This window comes from Zingiber officinale, chromosome 9A, assembly GCF_018446385.1.
Source record: "Zingiber officinale cultivar Zhangliang chromosome 9A, Zo_v1.1, whole genome shotgun sequence".
Classification (NCBI taxonomy): domain Eukaryota; kingdom Viridiplantae; phylum Streptophyta; class Magnoliopsida; order Zingiberales; family Zingiberaceae; genus Zingiber; species Zingiber officinale.
The window spans coordinates 113076326-113095699 of record NC_056002.1 but is presented as its reverse complement, the minus strand read 5'-3'; the positions used below and the strand labels follow the sequence as shown (position 1 = coordinate 113095699).

The 19374-nt window shown below is 35.8% G+C and overlaps 1 protein-coding gene across 7 annotated transcripts; it reads right to left on the bottom strand.

Annotated features, from left to right (window-relative positions):
- Nucleotides 1–1731: 1731 nt before the first annotated feature.
- On the bottom strand, nucleotides 1732–12894 carry LOC122020130 (glycerophosphodiester phosphodiesterase GDPD4-like). Of its 7 annotated transcripts, none has more exons than XM_042577893.1 (10): nucleotides 12622–12894; nucleotides 12446–12532; nucleotides 12269–12369; nucleotides 11906–11969; nucleotides 10817–10897; nucleotides 10526–10618; nucleotides 2867–2956; nucleotides 2470–2535; nucleotides 2235–2362; nucleotides 1732–2036 (listed from the first exon to the last, which is right to left on the bottom strand). In XM_042577893.1, the coding sequence occupies exons 1-10, from the start codon at nucleotides 12817–12819 to the stop codon at nucleotides 1877–1879; spliced, it is 1068 nt and encodes a 355-aa protein (XP_042433827.1). In that variant the 5' UTR covers nucleotides 12820–12894; the 3' UTR covers nucleotides 1732–1876. The 7 variants fall into 7 exon arrangements, 6 of the variants coding, with proteins under 6 accessions (XP_042433827.1, XP_042433830.1, XP_042433828.1 ...); XM_042577896.1 differs by having other exon boundaries at nucleotides 11906–11966; nucleotides 12622–12893; XM_042577894.1 differs by having other exon boundaries at nucleotides 12269–12366; nucleotides 12622–12893.
- Nucleotides 12895–19374: the final 6480 nt, after the last annotated feature.

Sequence of the window (19374 nt, the reverse complement as noted above, 5' to 3'; positions counted from 1 at the left end):
CTAGAAATTCAATATTCTTTGATTACACGTCCTATTTAAAGAGAAAATTTCTATAAATATATTATAGTTAGAAATTAAATCATAAATATCTAAATAACTACAACGATATCACGGTCCCGGAGGAAAAAAAAGATTCGTCGGAAAAAAAAACTAAATTGCTATCATGTATATTATATACGATGTTTTAATCGTAAAAAGTTATATATTATAAATTAATTTATAGTCATGTATGGTACTGATGGAGTCAAAATCTAATCGCTTCATTGAATCTCGTTGGGATACTTTCTTTGCTCTGTATAGATTACGTCAAAAGATTCGTCGGAAGTTATCCTAATAAAATCACTCCAATATTTAAATCACCATGTGGTAAATAAGAAGCGAGAGTAAAAATAAAGAAAGTGAGAGAGCATAGTACAAATATTTGAATATTTATAAATGAGAGAGGACAAGATACGTGCGGAGATCATGAGAAAAAGAGAGATAGTATCCCTTGTCTATTTGTGACATGTCGAGCTCGGCCAAAAGAACTCGATCAGACTAGAGGGCTTGGCCTAGTAACTCAACTCGGAGTGAAAAAAAATAACTCGGACTAGTTCAACGGTTAGTAGACGGGATCCTCTAGTCTCGTCTATCTTGATTCGTCTCTAGACCAAAGGCAATGATTGAAAATATTAAATGATCTCCATCTGTTTATCGGATATTCATAGGGAGATCCAAATCAGATCAGAATAATCGGATGCTCGCGGAGAGATCCCGAGTAGGCAAAGTTGACAAAATATGAATGCTTGCAGGAAAACCTAGATGATCAGATGTTCGCAGGGAAATCCGGACTATAAGAGTAATTATGATTCTTCGTTTGAGGAGAATATTATTGGATTCAATCAAAATCTCATATTGGAAAGATTTATAAAAGATCATGAGATTAAAAAAATATAGGATATCTTCACTGATATGAAATCTTTTAAAGAGAGTCTAAAAATAAAGACATGAGAAAACTTAAGATCAAAATGAATAATATCATTATGGAGATGTGACCAAACGATCCCTACTCCAACGGTCAGGTAGCTTGACAACTCGAACTAGCTAGAGTGGGACTGATGTCAACGGCAACGGTACCAAATATCAATTGTATATTTAATGTTAAATTTAGACGAGTTTTTTAGTCACGACTTATTTTTGTCATTGGACTTCCTTTTATTCTTTCACCATGAATGTCTCTTAAGATTGATTGATTTCCACTGCTCGCCCATGTGTTTGAGCTTTTCTCCTTTCTCGTTAACTTTGAATCCTTTTCACGTTCAATGTCTCATCCGTGACTATGTCTTTTTTTCCCATGGCCTGTGCGATTCGTGTTTGCATCTCCTTCACATCACTTCTTCCTTTTATCGTATGAGGTTGTTGCTAGGCTTAAAACCCACCTTTCTTGTCTCTCATTTTATGTTGACAAAATCAATCTACTCGACATCTATTTTAATGCTTTCGTTTAGGTTAGTTTGGATTAATGGTCATTACTTATTCAAGCAATACTTGGCATTAATTTAATGTTCCATTGATAATGGTAACTTGCTAGAAAACAAGACAATAAATATTATGATATTTTAATATAGTTGTTATATAGTAGTTGTAAAATATAAATTTTGATAGGAGTCTCAGCACAATAATAAATTACAAGGTCCATGTGACCTTAAAGTCATAAAATCAACCTCTTGTAAAATGAAAGGTAACATAGTATAGATTCAATATAGTCCGATTTTCTTTTTTAAAAAAAACAATGAAGTTAATTGACATTCTGATTGTATTTTCATTCTTCTGAATCTGAAGAATGTAACAAGATTGAGAAGAAAAAACAACTGTCGTTGCTGATTATATTTTGCTATTAAGGAAAGTCATCCTGAAGGCATTCTGTTTTCAAGTCCTGCATGAGACCTTGAAGGAGACCTGGATTGCTCGTGATGATTGCGTCGACACCTTCAAACAGCATTCTTTGCATGGATTCCGAGTCATCGACTGTCCAGGCATAGACTTTCTTACCCGCCCTGTTTGCAAATGAAAAACACATCAATTTTCCTTTGCAATACATATAGTTTCCAATAGATTTGCAAACTCTAAGACTTTTTTCTAATGTGAGGATATTATCAGTCATTTGCCCGAGTACAGGAAGCAGGCAGTTCTTACTTTATATAAATCGTGATATGTTGGTTGCCCCACACACAATGAGTTAATTGTGCTCCTACCTATGCAAAATTCTCACGAGTTTCGTATCAACCAAGTGATGGTAGACACCCACAACTCCAGCACCCTTCATTCTCAAAAGTTTACTTCTAGCGCCGGTAGAGGGATCAGACATGACAATGTATCCAACCTGTAGTTCAAGCAAAAGAATGAGATCCATCCAGATTCAAATTATGGGAAACTTGCTATAAAGTAAATTCAGCATGCACTGCTTAAACTTTTTGTCAAGAAACGAACCAGAGATAGCCCTAGCACAGGGTGACAGTTTGGTACTCTGACAGATTTGATTCGTGGCAAATCTTGCTTCGTACAAGTGAAAGTTAATGCTGTTAAAATCACTTACGAACAAAGTTTTCAGATTAACATGACGGCTACCCTCAATTAAATTCAAGATCACTCAAAAGTGTCTTTCTTTTTAGATAGTAAGATTTAAATAGCCCTAACTTTAACTGAGATTCTGCAACAGTAAAAAACCACTCCTGGAGATTTTATCGACCTTTATCCTGAATCACCATGTTGACTCTATCACCCATACCAAACATCATTGCTTTATTATGGTGCAACGGTTGAATAATGCAAAATTGACTAACCAGCGTTCAAAACAAGGGTTACAATAAGGTGCATATCCTCATACCATTACGTCTTGAGATAACTCGGTAACATCTCTTCCTAAGATGTCACTTTTTGACCAGACAAGGCAATTTTGGCAGTGAGTTTTGTTCACCTGTCATAATTGCAGTTGATTTGTTAGGACAATATAAACTAAGACAAGGAAGACAAACATAAGCTTACACAGCCTAAACAAAAAGGTTTTACTGATGAAGAACTTGGCAAACATACTCAAAGTTCATAACCACCACTTGGAAGCACAATAATGTTCATACACAATAACGTAGATTTGATATTCATTTCTGTTCAGGAACGCTTGTTAATAATATGTCCACTGCATAATGTTTGAAATAATAAATAATGTTTATGTCAATGTGCTTGTTTAACTTAAGCAATGCGGATATTCAGTGATGGAAAGAACATGTGCATGTTTCATCATACCAACCAGTCCTATAGCTAAATAGTCCATATTAGAAGTAAATGAAAATGTTTCTTTTTGTAATATAAGAAAGATGAAATGTACTAGTCCGGGAACATGAAAGAAAATTATTATGGTTTGTGATTTAATTTTTTTAATGAAAATAAATCTGAAATTAGTATTCTTGGATACTATTAGATAATAATACACAAGATAATTAAAAAATAGTATGGGACGATTAATATGTAAAGTTCAATAATTAAATTCAATTATATATTTAAGAAAAATAAATAATATTATATAATCCTATCAAACTAATGGATCCTTAGTATTAACAAACCATATTAGATTATATAATTGATAAAATACCGAATGATATCATATTATTAAAGAAATATACAATTTGTTTATCCAGAACAACAAACACAATTATTGACAATATAATATGTTATTAGTAATCTAATACAACATTTTATTGGTTCTAATTTTATAGATATTAAATAATTCTTAGTAGGTGATACCTATTTGATTATTTGTTACTAAACAGTAGTCACTAATTTGGCAATACTTACTATGCAGCATGCATATTCAGTTGAGTTAATGCTTATTGTTAGAAATGTTAAATACTCACTGGAGCAAAAAGATATTATTACAATGCGGTAGAGAGAGAATAACAACAATAACAACCAAGTCTTATCCCACTAAGTAGGATCAACAATGTGGATCATTTTACGCCATTGAGCTCTATCTCGTACTATATCATCATCTATACTTAAATAAATTTTATTTTATTTTATTTTTGCTAACCAAGCCTTTTTTGGTCTTCCTTTTCCTCGTTTGATATACGTATTTGTCATAGTTTCACATCGCCTAACTGGAGCATTTATTGGTCATCTAAGTACATGTCCATACCATCTTAAGCGTGTCTCTCAAAGTTTTCCCTCAACATATGCAACTCCGACTTTCTCTCTAATACTCTCATTTCTTATTCTGTCCATTCTCATATGTCCACACATCCACCTTAATATCCTCATCTCTGCAACTCTCATATTCTGTTCATATGCTCGGGTCATAGCCCAACATTCAACTCTATATAACATAGCAAGTCTAACTGCGGTTTTGTAGAATTTTCTTTTAAATTTTATAGGTACTTTACGGTCACATAAAACACAACGCTCTCCCTCATTTCAAACATCCTGCTTGTATTCTATGTAAGACATCTCTCTCAATCTCTCCATCATTTTACAAAAATGATCCTAAATATCTAAAGCTCTCGATTCCAGACAACTCATCATCTTCTATCTTAACAATTGTCTCATTATATCTAATATTGCTAAACTTAAATTTCATATATTCTGTCTTTATTCTAATAAGCCTAAAACATTTCCCTTCTAGTGTTTTCCGTCAAGATTCTAGTTTAACATTTACTCCTTCACGTGTTTCATCTACCAAAATAATAACATCTGCAAACAACATGCACCACGATACTGTGTCTTGAATGTGTGCAGTGAGTTCGTCCATAATTAGTGTAAAAAGATAGAGACTTAGAGTAGATCCTTGATGTAACATTATCTTTATTGGAAATGCTTCAATTACTCTGCCTGAAGTCTTTACTCTAGTTGTTACATCCTCGTGCATATCCTTAATTAGTTTAATATATGTTACGCTAACGCCTCTCTTTTCTAAAATTCTCCATATAATTTCTCAAATTCTATCACAAGTTTTTTCTAGGTCAATGAATATCATGTGTAGATCTTATTTTTGCTCCTGATATTTTTCAATTAATTATCTAAGAAGATGTATAACTTCTATTGTTGACTTGAACCCAAATTGATTTTTAATCACCGTGTCTCCTTCCTTAATCTTTTTCCTATTACTTTTTTCCAAAGTTTCATGGTATGACTCATTAGTTTAATACCCCTATAGTTTACACAATTTTGTACATTTCCCTTGTTCTTATATAAGGGAACTAGAGTACTTATCCTCCATCGATCAGACATTTTTTTCGTTTTCAATATAATGTTAAATAATTTTATAAGTCATTCAATACCTTGTTTCCCTAGGCACTTCCATACCTCTATCAGAATATCATCTGGTCCAATGGCTTTTCCTTTTGTGCATCCCATTTAAAACTTGTTCTACTTCTGAAGTTTGAATTATATGATAAAAATTTAAATTTCTATACTCATTTGACCTACTTAAATTACCTAAATTAAGTTGGTCACCTAAACCTTCATTAAAAAAGTTGATGAAAATATCTCTTCCACCGCTCTTGCATTTCTCCATCGTTTACTAGTACCCTATTGCATTCATCTTTAATACATTTTAAAGTTCTTGCCTTGTGACCAAAATGTCACATCAGGATAAGACTGTATACAATGGATCATTCCCCGAGACCCCGCATAGCGGGAGCTTCGTGCACCGGGCTGCCCCATTTAGATAAGATCTCTTATCTTCCTTCTCTCACTTTAGCTATTCTATAAATATCTCTTTCCCCTTCTTTTGTATCCAATTTTTAATATAATCGTTCAAAAGTTTAATTTTTTTGCTTCATTCAATACTCTCTTAGCTTCTTTCTTGGCTATTATATATTTTTTTAAGTTTACTTCATTCTTACAAATATATAATTCCTTATAAGCTATTTGTTTTGCCTTCACTTTCTCTTATACTTTCTCATTCCACCATTAAGATTCCTTATTTAGTGGTGCATATCCCTTTGACTCACCGAGTACATTCTTAGCTACTATTTTCAAATTTGATACCATCTTATCCCATGTCGTATTAGAATCAATGTATATTTCAGCTAATGCTTGTACTCCTACCTTCTCCTTAAATATATTTTGTTTTCCATCTTTTAATATCCACCACTTAATTCTAGGAGTCGTTTATATTTTCTTTCTATTGATACTATGTTTGAGGCATATATCCAACACTACTAACCTATGTTGGGTGGTTAAGCTTTCTCTGGGGATAATCTTGCAATCTTTATAAATTTTTCTATCCTTCTTCCTAATCATAAGAAAGTTAATTTGCGATTTATTATTCCCACTTTTGAACGTAAGTATTCTTCTCTTTTCTTCAAAAAGGTATTAGTTAATATAAAGTCAAATGCTATCGCAAAATCTAATATAGTTTTCCCTTCTTATTTCTCATTCCAAACCCATAACCCCCATATACCCTCTCATATTCCTCATTTTTCACTCCGACATGTCCATTTAGATCACCTCCTATTAAAATCATTTCATTTGGCAAAATATTTTATAATATTTCATCTAAGTCATCCCAAAATCTTAATTTGGTAGCTTCTTCTAATCCTACTTGTGGTGCATATACGCTAATTATGTTTATAGTTTCTTTCGCCACTATTATCTTAAAGGCAATAATTCTATCCCCTTTTCAAACTGCTCCTATAACTTTATCCTTTAACGAATTATCTACAACAATACCCACTCCATATCTTGCTTTACTCTTTCCTGTGTACCATAACTTAAAACCTGAGTTTTCTATCAATTCCTTCTCGCCTACCCATTTTTCTCTTATACACACAAAATACTAATTCTTCTCCTAATCATCGTATCTACTATCTCCATTGATTTACTAGTGAGGGTTCCTATGTTCTATGTTCTAAATCTTAAATTATTAGTTTTCCTATTATATTTGTTCTTATCCAGCCTATGGTGTAAGAACTCTTGCCTATTTAACACTACATTCAAGTTCTCATGGAGATGTAGCGGTCCTTACTGATATGTTACAGTCGGACCCTGCAACACAAACTCTTGTATATTTAACACTACATCCAAGTTCTGGAGATGTAGCGTTCCTTTCCGAGACGTTACAGTCGGACCTTATAGCGCATTCCTTCCAAGGGAACAACCTAGCATTAGCACAATAGTTTAATGAATTCATTTATTGAATATTTATCATAGTTTTAACGCTGGCTAGTAACCTAACGCAACCCTCCTCCTTTATCCAAGCTTAGGACCGGCCATGACTAGTTCGTCACGAGCAGAGTTGCGGTAGAGAGAGAGTACTACCTTAATATAGCATTTCACAAATTAAAAATACATTAACCCAAGTTGAAAAGGAAATTAAATATCCAAAAGTAGCACAAACATAAAAGATTGCATCCTAAGCCTTCACTCAAAACCAATAAACCTTTAACAAAATCACCTAATTTAACTGCACAAGAGTTTTATAGTGGCGAGTCTATTTAAGATGAATCTCCAAAACTAAGAAGCCAACCAGCATCGTCGTCTCACCTACGTACTGATCATTCTCCCGTATATGCATGTTTAATTAAACTACGCCCCCACAGGCTGGATCAGCTGGTTAGGTGCCTGCAGCTTGCCACTGAAGTCGTGGGGTCGAAGGTCGCCAGTTGCACTCGGGGATAAAACCCTGGTCTGCTGCGCCAAAAATTCCTTCGACCCCCAGTCACCTATCCTGCCCAGCATTAACCGTGATTTACTCCCTCTGGAATCTTGTGGTGCTGGGGCAGGGGGCCGCTAGGGTGGCGGTTCCACCTTTTGCCAATGTTTAATTAAACTACAAAACATGATGTTGAAGAGGCCTTTCATGATTTGACCCTTTCAAATATATTTCAACATACTACTAACCATGACTTCAACTTACACAAAATGACACGTTTACATCCTAAGAGAGAGAATGAGGAGGCTGAACAAAACAAGCTTAACAAAGAAGAATGCAAGATATTCATTTAATAACTGATAAATGTATAAAGACTTTGATTGGTATGTGAATTTACTTATGATTTTAAAGATCATCAACCTAGAGAATTATTATTTTATTACATCTGCTATCACATTTGAGTTCTACTGAGCTTCAACAAGAAACACATAGTAGCACTACAAATGAAATGGTATAAAGTGATAACAAATATAAAGCATAGAATGGATAATCTTTTTGCATTCATAAACATGGATTTTCCCATAAAAACTTCTCTTTGAGCTTTTTTATCCATTTTATAAAGCTATACTGTAAGAGAAACTATTTCTTTCAAGAATTCATATAAATTGCCAACTTAAATATAGATTATATTCAAATTTGAGGATTTGTTACCTCACTTGTATATTAACTTTGTCACAAGTTATAGTCATTTAGTCTTGAGTGCCTACGCTCTCATCGTCTACAATAACAACATTTTCAGATGTCATGATAATAGCAGACCTAGTAAGAACATTAACTAACGGATGACCACAACTTTATCATCACTCTTGCAAAAGTAAGGCTAAGATAAAAGTTAGCACAATGGATTTGAAATCAAATATCAACACTAACAAGAAAGATTTAACGTGGTCGGACATCCTTGCACTACTCCACAATTTGATTCTTTAAGCGAGTCACTCCTTGAAATCCCATTACAAAAACTTCGTACAGAAATCTTGTCTTACAAAGATGCTATGCAAAATGAGTACGAAAAATGGTTACTGAAACGCTTGCAAAAAATGAGCTTTCACTTGATAACCTTTGTCAGTGGTCTAACTTTTGTTCTAAAAGTATTGCGCACTTTTTCATGCACCATCGCCAAGCAAAAGGGTGACCAAGGCTTATAAAAACAAGGCTCCAACAGTTACATGTCGAACACCTAAAGTCAGTCCAAATACTTTCCATTTAATTCAAATTCAAAATCTAACTATTATACAACCAATAGTCAACTGTCTTGCCAACTAGATACACTTTCAATAAATTGGACTACTGTCAACTAGAGTCCGAGCAAAAACATTTTATTCTTCAAATAGAGCGCTTACAATTGACTTAGCCCTCTAGTCAACTAGGGTCATTTCCAGTCATGAATCTGCTTAGAGATCTCAACTTCACTTGCCTTATGATCTTGAAAGCCTATGTAAAGCTCCAAGATCAAACCTGACCATTGACTATGATAAGGAGCCACTTGTTCCTTGGTCAAAGGCTTCTACAAGTCAATACATCATCACGTTGACATGTTCCTAATATTCCAATCCCTAGGAATTTTTCACACTAGTAACCTCTCAAAGCTCACTTATCTTCATGCCTAAAGGCCTCTCCTCTAGGCCTTCAAATGTTGCCGATGATTCTCACACACGAGCCCATCTTGTTCCTAGCCTCCAAGCCATCTAACCAACACCACTCCAAATTGATGGCATCAAGTCATGATCTCTCCGAGCACTATGACAACCTGCTAAACTCCCAGTTAATCAAGTTATCTCCTAGTAGTTCTTGACCTCTTGGACTTTTGCATCAACTACCAAGCAACCAAAACCTTGGACTTCCAATCATCAACCAAACTTCTATCAATCTCTACCTCTTATACTTTTCTCTTAATTTGTCAAGCTCCTAATAAACCTTGGCCTTTTAGTTTTCAATTAACATGTGCAACTTGCACAGTCACTAAACATATGATCCTAACTTAAGCTTTTGGTCGACCACATCAAAACAACTTGGTCAAACTCAACCACTAACGACATAATTGCACCAACAACTTAGTCAAACAAATTGACTGCGTTAAGTCACGAGCTCTATAGCAACCTACTAAACTCCTAGTCAATCTTGACCTTACAAGAAACTAACCAAGATCAACAATTTCTAACCTCTAGGTCATCCTCAATCTCTTGGACTTTATCACCTGTCAATCTCCTAGTCATCCTCAACCTCTTGGACTTTAGCATCAACTACTAAGCATTTGATCAACCATGACCTTGGGCCTTCAATCATCCAACCAAGCTCCTAGTCAACCTCTACCTCTTGGACATTTCTCTTAATTTGTCAAGATCCTAGTCAGCCTTGGCCTTTTAGCTTTTCAATCAACATATGCAACTTGCACACTCACTATACATACCAGAAAGACAAGATAATCCTAACTTAAGCCCTTTGCTAAACATATTAAAACAACTTGGTCAAACTTGACCACTTGCAACATGATTGCACCAACAATTGGGAAACAACAACCCAAAAAGAGAAGTTGACAACTCGTTTGTAGTTGAGTTCTCCTTAGTGGGGGGAAATAATGGTTGGGTCTTCAAGAGGACCCCAATCCCCTCTTGTTTGGTATCATTGAATTAACAAAATTTTGAGTTATATCTGTGAGTTGTGGTTTTCTCTTTGTGAGTTTATTTGTCTCAGTGCTGCATCAACAGAAACTTTTAAAAACAAAAATAAGAAAATATTCTAAAGAAGAAATTTCCAAACTAAAGCATCTGACTTCTGGTATTTTTTTCTCAGAAGTCAAATGAGTATAAATTATAAAATTTGAACAAACAAGCAACTTACAATTGACAATATATCCTTTGCCAAGTCTTTCTCATATGAAGGAGGACCAACTTTAGCATCCAAGATTACTTTCCCAACTGAGCTTGTTATTAACTGCAGAAGACAATGAAACCACAGAACATGTAATCAGACCAATATTAATATAACAGACTTCGGGCTGACCCAAAAAATCTTAACCTTTAGACCATACATAGTTTGGTTACTTTTTTTCTTTGATATCTAATAAACTGTCTTAGCTTTATTGCTCAAAGAGGAAAAGAAAAAAAGTTCATGAGAGAAAGTGGCTTATACCGCCAAAGCACTTTCAGCTGTGGGAACCTTTTGATTATGAAATTCTTGAGGAAACTGACTCCCTGCATCTAGTTCCTTTATCTATATCAAACTAAAAGATCATCATATGAATGTTATTTCTCCAACATAATAAAAGATTGATAAACAGTAATTATTGTAGAGATCAAGGCCTTTTCCAAAAAAAATTTTAATGAAAGAAAGTGATTTCAATAAAAGTGCAAATAATTAAACTGTCTAACCAGCTGGCTTCCAATGAATTACAGTTGTGTTCATGAAGATAGATCCTACCCAACCAATGTATAGAAGTTAATCAACTTATCAAGGTAACCACTCTGGCCCTTCTCTAACCAATCTCGAACAAAGAACTCATATAGATTAACCATTTTAATAGTGAACGAGCTCAAATATAGAAATAGATGGCTAAGGGAGATCTTGTGTATCATGTGTCAAACAATCAAGAACGTAGAATTCAGCTCAAAGGAGAAAAGCCATAATGGTATGAATCTAGCAAGACGGATCAGTGTATCTATATATTTCAATATGTACAGTGCAGAATTTGTTATGTTGAGTGGCAAATGACATTTATGCAATATGCAAATACATTATTTAACAAGCAATGAATTAATAAATCATGACAGGTAATGACAAACAAATATATAACATGTAATGACTTAACTAATATATAACAACAGTAAGTCTTAGTACTTATAGATGATATCAGATTTTTTTTCTAAACCATAATAATGAAGAGGTTCAGATTTGGCACTGCTTGAGACGAAAATTGCTTCATTATCTTGGTCAAAACAAACCATGTAATACAATTGTTTTTTCCATTTATCTTTCATAAATATATTGTGCTTGTTATAAGATTTTTCTTTTGTAAAATACATGAAACATCTAGACCATTAGGGATCAAAGATGCTACTACTAAAAAAATGTGATGATTAAAAACAAATGATATAAGTTCAACTCTTTCATGATGAGTAAATAGTCCATTTAAGATCTGATTCTAGGCTCATAATTTTTAGAAGAAAGGAATATGCACATTCTATATAGGTTTCGTACCACAATGAACGATAAAATCCTTACCTCATTCATGTTCATATAACCAACTCTTGCTGTACTATTACCAGACATCCTCTGCAGATCCCTGCTGTGTTGTGTGTTGTAAGATTTAGCTCTATGAATTATGCTAAATCCTAGGAAGATTTGAAGAAGCCACTAGCAAATTATATGCAGCTTCCAAAGTTTGGAGGAAATTTTATCACAAAGTCAAAAGTAATTCTTGAAAGAAAATTTGCAGCAGATCAATCTCATTACTGAATTACAGTTTGGGATAACTTCAAATTGGTTCATTGAAGGAATGAACTTTATTGGTAATGCCAAAACAACAACAACAACAGCAACGAACTGAGCAAAAGCAAGTGGAAAAGACAAGAAAACGAACATCACCTATCATGCAACGAAAACAACACTCCATCTGAAGAGCGAGAGATATCCATTTCTATACAATCGACTCGAGAATCGATAGCGATCCGATAAGCATCCATCTGCTAGCACGTCAGGACGACTAGAAAAAGTCATAGCAAAAAAAAAGAAGGAAAAAAAACGAGAGAGAACCATTCTTACGGTGTTGGGGACGGCTCTGCTTGAATCTCCACCGTGAGCGCAGACAAGGGGAGGACTTTGTAACCACCCGCACTTCCTCAAGCGCATCTGAGTCAATCACGATGGATAACAGAGAAGATGGACGATAAGTAAAATCTAGGGTTTCTCAACTAGGTGAATGGAAGAAGGCATAGTACCTGATGGAAGCGGCGGAAGCGGAAGTGGAAGAAAAGAGGGGGAGCAACGGCGAGGAAAGCGAGGAGGAGAAGAAGCCACCTCTTGGAAGGGATGCGATAGAACTTAGCTCGTGCAGGCTTCCTGTAGGTCGAGGAATAATGAGGGAGGAGAGAGGAGGACGGCGAAGAACGCCGCCCGCCGCCGGCGATCACCCTCATTTCGATTTGTGTAATTTTCTTCTAGTGATTCGACTCTTGCAATTCGCTTCCAGATTCATTTTGTTCCACTTAATACACAGAAATAATAATAATAATAATAATAATAATAATAATAATAATAAATTCCACAAATCGCCACCATCAACAAAAATAAAACTAAAAAGGCATAAAGGAAATCAATAAAAAGTGTAAATTAACAATTTCCACGATAAGATTGTAAACAAAAGAGATTTAAATTAATTAATTTAATTTAGTTTAATTTTAAATTATTCGCTTTCTGTTTTCTATTTAAAAATTCTTTTTTTAAAAAAAGATAAGCTGACCTAAAATAGTGATATTATTAAGTTGGTGTCTAATAATATTAAATTAGTGATAAAGGAATCAAAAGGGTTATATTTACCACACCAATAAAGTGTTTGGTGAATTCACATAGTATCATATGGGATGGGAAGTTTAGCTGGGTTAGAAGATATAAATTTACTATAATAGAATAAATGATTAATTTTCAACGGACGACGTATATGAAAAAAAAAACTTTTTACTCTTTAGTTAATTTGATGATAGATTAATTTCATCATTTATCTATTTTCATATAATTTGAAGATGAATTATGAGACATACGTGACCTGAATATAAATTTAATTGGGCATGGGCAAGGGTAAAGATAGACTTTGCAATGAATTTTTAATTATGGAAGTCGATTGAGTGAATTATGTTGGGCGAGGTCGCTATCTTTGAGATTATATGGATTCCTAAATACTCATAAATATAAATTGGTCCTGATTCTATTGATTTAATATGTTTAACTGAATTTTAAAATCAACACTGAATTAAATAAGTTGAAGTAATTATTTTTAATAAAAAAATAATATTTCAAATTAATTAAATTAAACTTTTAAATTTAATTGATTTAATCGATTATTTAGATTTAACTTAAGTTTTAGGATTTATGGTGCGATAGTAAATGGTAGAGGTTGCTGAGTGAATTATATATTTTTTAAGGATTTATGGTGCGATAGTAAATGATAAAGGTTGCTGACTGAATTACCATGAGTATTTCCATATTTACTCAGTGGGCTGAACCAAGATCAAAAGACAGCCCATCTCTAAAATCTGTAAAAACTCACAAATATAATAATGAATTTACCCTGATTTATGTTTAACTAAATTTTAAAAATAAGACCGAATTGAATAATAAGTTGAAATCATTATTTAAAAAAAAATCAAATTAATACCATTGAACTTTCAAATTTAATTGGTTTGATGGTTTATTTCGATTTAACTAAGACTACGTTTGGTTGGATATAATATAATCTATTTTGTAATGTAATCAAATTTATAATGTAATGTAATGCAATTTTGATTATATTATTACATTTGGTAATATAATGTATTAATCTTCGATTACATGGATGATTACATTATTTTGTTTGGTATCCATTATTTTTTATAAGGAATGTAATTCATATTATTATAAAATGACAAAAATATCCTGCGACTTCTACTGACGGCTACCGCATCTCTGTCAGAGCTTGTGTTCGGTGATCGATGTCGGCCAGCCGGCGACCTGCGGCTGGTGACCAGCGACGACGTCGACCGGCGCCCGCCGCCACCGCTGACCTGCGGCTGGTGACCGGCGACGACTGGTGGCGGTGACGACGTCGACTGGCGACCGGCGACGACGCTAACTGGCGGTGGCGGGCGCCGACTGACGACCGGCGACGGCGGGCGCCGACTGACGACCGGCGACGACGGCGGGCGTCGACCGACGGCGACGGCCGGCGGCCGGCGACCGACGGCGACGGCCGGCGGCCGGCGACCGGCGACTGACGGCAACCGACGACCGACAGTGGGGGCTAGCGGCCGGCAACCGGTGAGCGGCAACGGCATCGACCAATAGACTGACTAGGGATATATTCGATATTCAATTTTTGGTTAAACAGTGACCTCGTAATGTAATCAGATTACATAGTATTTGTTTTGTAATCCAGATTACAAAACTTCACTATCTTTTGTAATCGAGATTATAATACATTACAAGTTTAAAGTTAAAATAAATAAAATAATCAATTTTGTAATGTAATCCTGATTACATTACACGACAGATTACACCCTATCAAACATAGCCTTAAGACTTTATGATGCAATGGTAAATAAGATGGACTCCCTATATAACAAAGATTTGAATTTAATCAAAGACACATTATAGCTGAGCAATTCAAATTTTTATACCATCATCTATGCTTCTCGATTTAATCTATAACTAATAGAAAATTTTAATAGGGTCAAACAATACTTTCAAAATTAATCGGATAGTAACCATTGGATTTTTACTCATCCTTATACAATCATGATGGGTGACTACTTTAGATTCCGATTGAAGTCGGTTGGCTTGCCAATTAGTTGGTGATTGGGTTGGTGATTGATGCGGTGGATGGAAGGGGAAGGGTCACATGGATAAGAATCTCATTTGGGTCATTTTGGGAGAGATTTTTTCTTTTAAGTTTTGGAAGACGTTAGAAATCAGGGGAGGGGTGGGGGAGGGGCTATTTTTGCTGTTGCCGACTGAGACACGTCTCCGTCGATGGGGATACATGCTACGTCCTCTTCCCTCTCAAGCCGTCATTGTCGTCGGTCAAGCATGCCACCGGCCTTCCTCCAGTCCATTGCACAGACCGCGCTGCTCCTCTCCTCTTCTCGTGCATTCATGCCACCACTCACGCATGAGGTTGCCGTTGTGCCGCCTCCCTCCGACGCCTCACGCAAGGATCAAGGCAGCCCCCACCCTTTCTCCCTACTGTGTTCCATCTTTGCCGGTGGCATCACACCACGCCCCGCCCTCTCTCGTCGCCTTCGTCCTCAACCAGACATTACATCCAGCAGCCATCGTCGCCTCTGGCGGCCAAGTGCCACCCCCTCTTACCTCCTTCGTCGTCTACCCAACCACGCAACCTCGACACTTCCTGTATGCGTGCCGACAACTCTCCATTGGCTGACTCCGCGATCCAGTGCTGCCTACTTCATTTGGCTCCTTGTGGTTTACTACGTTCGACCTTCGAGTTGTCCGACCTTCGAGCCGATATGGTGTTCCAACCTTCAAGCTGATATGATGTTTTTGGCCTTTTAGCCGATTTTGTGTTCCAACCTTCGAGCCGAGGCTATGTTCCAGTCTTCGTGGCTTCCGAACTATGTGTCATGTTTTGACATGTGTGTCGTGTTTCGGCCTGTGTGTCGTTGTCATATTTCGGTCTACGTCACCTTGTGGATCCATGCCACGTCCGACTCTATACTGTTAAATCCAGCTCCTCATCCGATTCACATTCATATACTCTTTCGGATCATGATTGTAAAAATTAAGAGAAGGAAAAAACAAACCATATTATTAGATCTTAAAATTGATACAGAGTATAAGGTCTTATATAGTTAAGTTAAGAAACTCTAAATTCTATAAAAAAAAAGGGAAAAAATCCAAATTGCCCTAAAAGCTATAAACAAATAAATATATAATCTAACATCCCCCTCAAACTCATGATGCTACAACTAGAAGTATTGAGAGTTTGTCAGATAAGAAACGAAAACGTGAAGCGGAATGTGCCTTCGTAAACATATCAGCAATCTGTAGCTTTGAAGGAACAAAAGGCAATGTGATTGTGACAATCAATTTCAATATGTTTCGTCCGCTCATGAAAAACTGAATTGCGTGTAATTTGAATAGCACTCTGATTATCACAATATAATGGAGTAGGTCAATGAAAAGAGATACCCATATCCGCAAGCAACTAACGCAACCAAACAATCTCATAAGTAGTTGAGGTCATGACACGATACTCAGTTCCTGTGGAAAATCTAGAAATAACATCTTGCTTTTTACTCTTCCAAGAAATAAGAGAACCACTAAGAAAAATGCAAAAACCAGTGGTAGATTTACGATCCGTAGGATCACCAGCCCAATCCGCATCAGAGTATGAATGCAGCTCAAGAGATAAAGTAGAAGAAAATAAAAGGCTTTGAAATTGAGTACCCTGAAGATACCTGAGAATACGAAGAACAACAACCCAATGAACTGTAGTTGGTGCAACGACAAATTGACTAACCACATGAACAACATACGTAATATCTGGGTGAGTCACGGTGAGATAAACCAAGCTTCCAACAATAGTTCTGTACAAACTAGGATCCTGCAAAGGTGAGTCATCAGATGGAGAATATCAAGCATTAGTCTCAATAGGAGTATCAACAACTCTATTATCAGTAAGACGAGCACGCTCAAACAGATTAGATATATACTTTGACTAAGATAAAAGATAACCTTTCAGGGAATAAGCAATCTCAATGCCCAGAAAGTAGCGTAGTATACCCAAGTCTTTCATAGCAAAACAATGAGCCAATTCAGACTTCAAGGAAGCAATTCCATCAGAATCATTACCAATAATAATCATGTCATCAACATATAATGATAAAAGAATACGACCTGCACTTGTACATCTTACAAACAATGTTGAATCATGATTACTAGGATGAAAACCAAACGAAGTAATCACTGTAGAGAAATCACGAGGTGCTTGTTTGAGACCATAAAGCGTTTTACAAAGCCTGCAAACTTCACCAGGTTTGTGTGAAACACCAGGAGGAGGTGTCATATAAACTTCTTCATGAAGATCACCATTTAGAAATGCATTCTTGATGTCACGCCCCAGAGGAGTCCCTGTCCGAGAAAATTTCGGCAGCATCTCCCCTGTACGGTGGACAATCTGAAACTTTTCTACATCCTCATATACCTCAGCCACAGGCGGCTGGAATAATAACAATAAATAAAAACAATCACCACGCAGTTTATATAGATATTCAGCCTCTGGCTGTCACAACCACGCAGTTAATAATAGTAATCACAAACTATAGTACTCTGACTCGAAATCCACCCTACTCAACTACACTCGTAAAGCTCAAATCCGACGAAACTCACCTCTTCTGCCGTCCAGGCAGGCATGTAGTAAAAACATATCGAATAGAACATCCATCAATATCAAAAGAAAAACATACGATGTCCAAGTATCCAAATAACCAAGTACACACATAAGCAAATAAAAACCAAACCAAATGGTAAATAAATCCTCAAGGTCTGCAGGGATCTAGCACTACTTGCAGTGAGGACTAGCGACTGGAACTCCCTCCGGACAGCATCAACCTGAAAATATCAACAATGGAGGCGGGGTGAGTCCAACACTCAGCAGGTACAATTGATATGCAAAGTAAAGAAATAACACCCAACACTAATCATGCGTACAGTCTCCTGATATAAGAAAGATAAAAATATGCATCTGAAGTAAACAGGAGAGGAACTGTACTAACCAGGACCTGTGTATAAGGACAAACAGTCCGAGTGGTATAGGAATCCTGTATGCATGTCAAACATAGGTATCCAAACAATATGCTGTTGGAGTGTATACTGAAAGCCTAAGCTTTGTAAACATTCATTATGAATAAAGAATCACATTTGGTCAAATTGTCTACATTTAGTTGTAGTTGTTCAATTAATTTATACTGTAGATAACATAGTATGTGGTGTCACATGCAGAAGATGATGTTATCAGTACCTTATAAATTATAAACAATAGCTCACGACCAAAATGGAAAGGAACAAACCATTAGAAGGTCGTAGTGTAATTAGGTATCAGTTTATCTTGACTGTATAATTACACTAGTACACTTAGAGTGTATTGAGTAGGACCATTTGAGGTCATTTCTTTTATACTGACTTTATAAAGAAACAAAGACCTCGGTTATTATGGAAGTGTGCGCTCTTAATCCTGATATAATAACAAGCACATATATTTGATATTTATTTCTTTAATTTATCAATGGGTGAAATTTAGTTCGATGAATCAATAAGCCCGATAAGTTGGGAAATGGTATCACTTATAGTGTGTGTTGTTGATTATAAAAGGAAACTGTGTCCTAGAGATACTAGGTTGATAATGTCCCCAAGAGGAGCTCATAAGGATTGTCATGTTAAACCCTGCAGGTGGACTTAGTCCGACATGACGATAAGGTTGAGTGGTACTACTCTTGGACTAAGATATTAATTAAATGAGTTGTCAGTAACTCACTTAATTAGTGGACATTCGATATCTTAAACACAGGGAGACTAACACACTCATAATAAGAAGGAGCCCAAAAATGTAATTTGGGATTGGTGCGGTAGTTCAATAATAGTTCTCTAGTGGAATGAATTATTATTGATAAAATTAAGTTGTGTGTTCGGGGTGAACACGGGATGCTTAATTTTATCAGGAGACCAAAACCAATTCCTCCTCTCGGTCCCTATCCTAGCCTCTTATTTATAGAGTACTATACCCACCTATACCCACCTTCTATACCCACATAAAGGGGGTCGGCCAAGCTAACTTGGGAACCAAGCTAGGGTCGGCCTAAGTATAAATTGGGGTGGCAGGCCCTAGCTTGAACCCAATCTAGTGGGGGCCGGCCAAATTAAATTTAAAAAGAATTTTAATTTTAATTTTAATTATGTGGAAGAAATAATTTATTAAAGAGAAT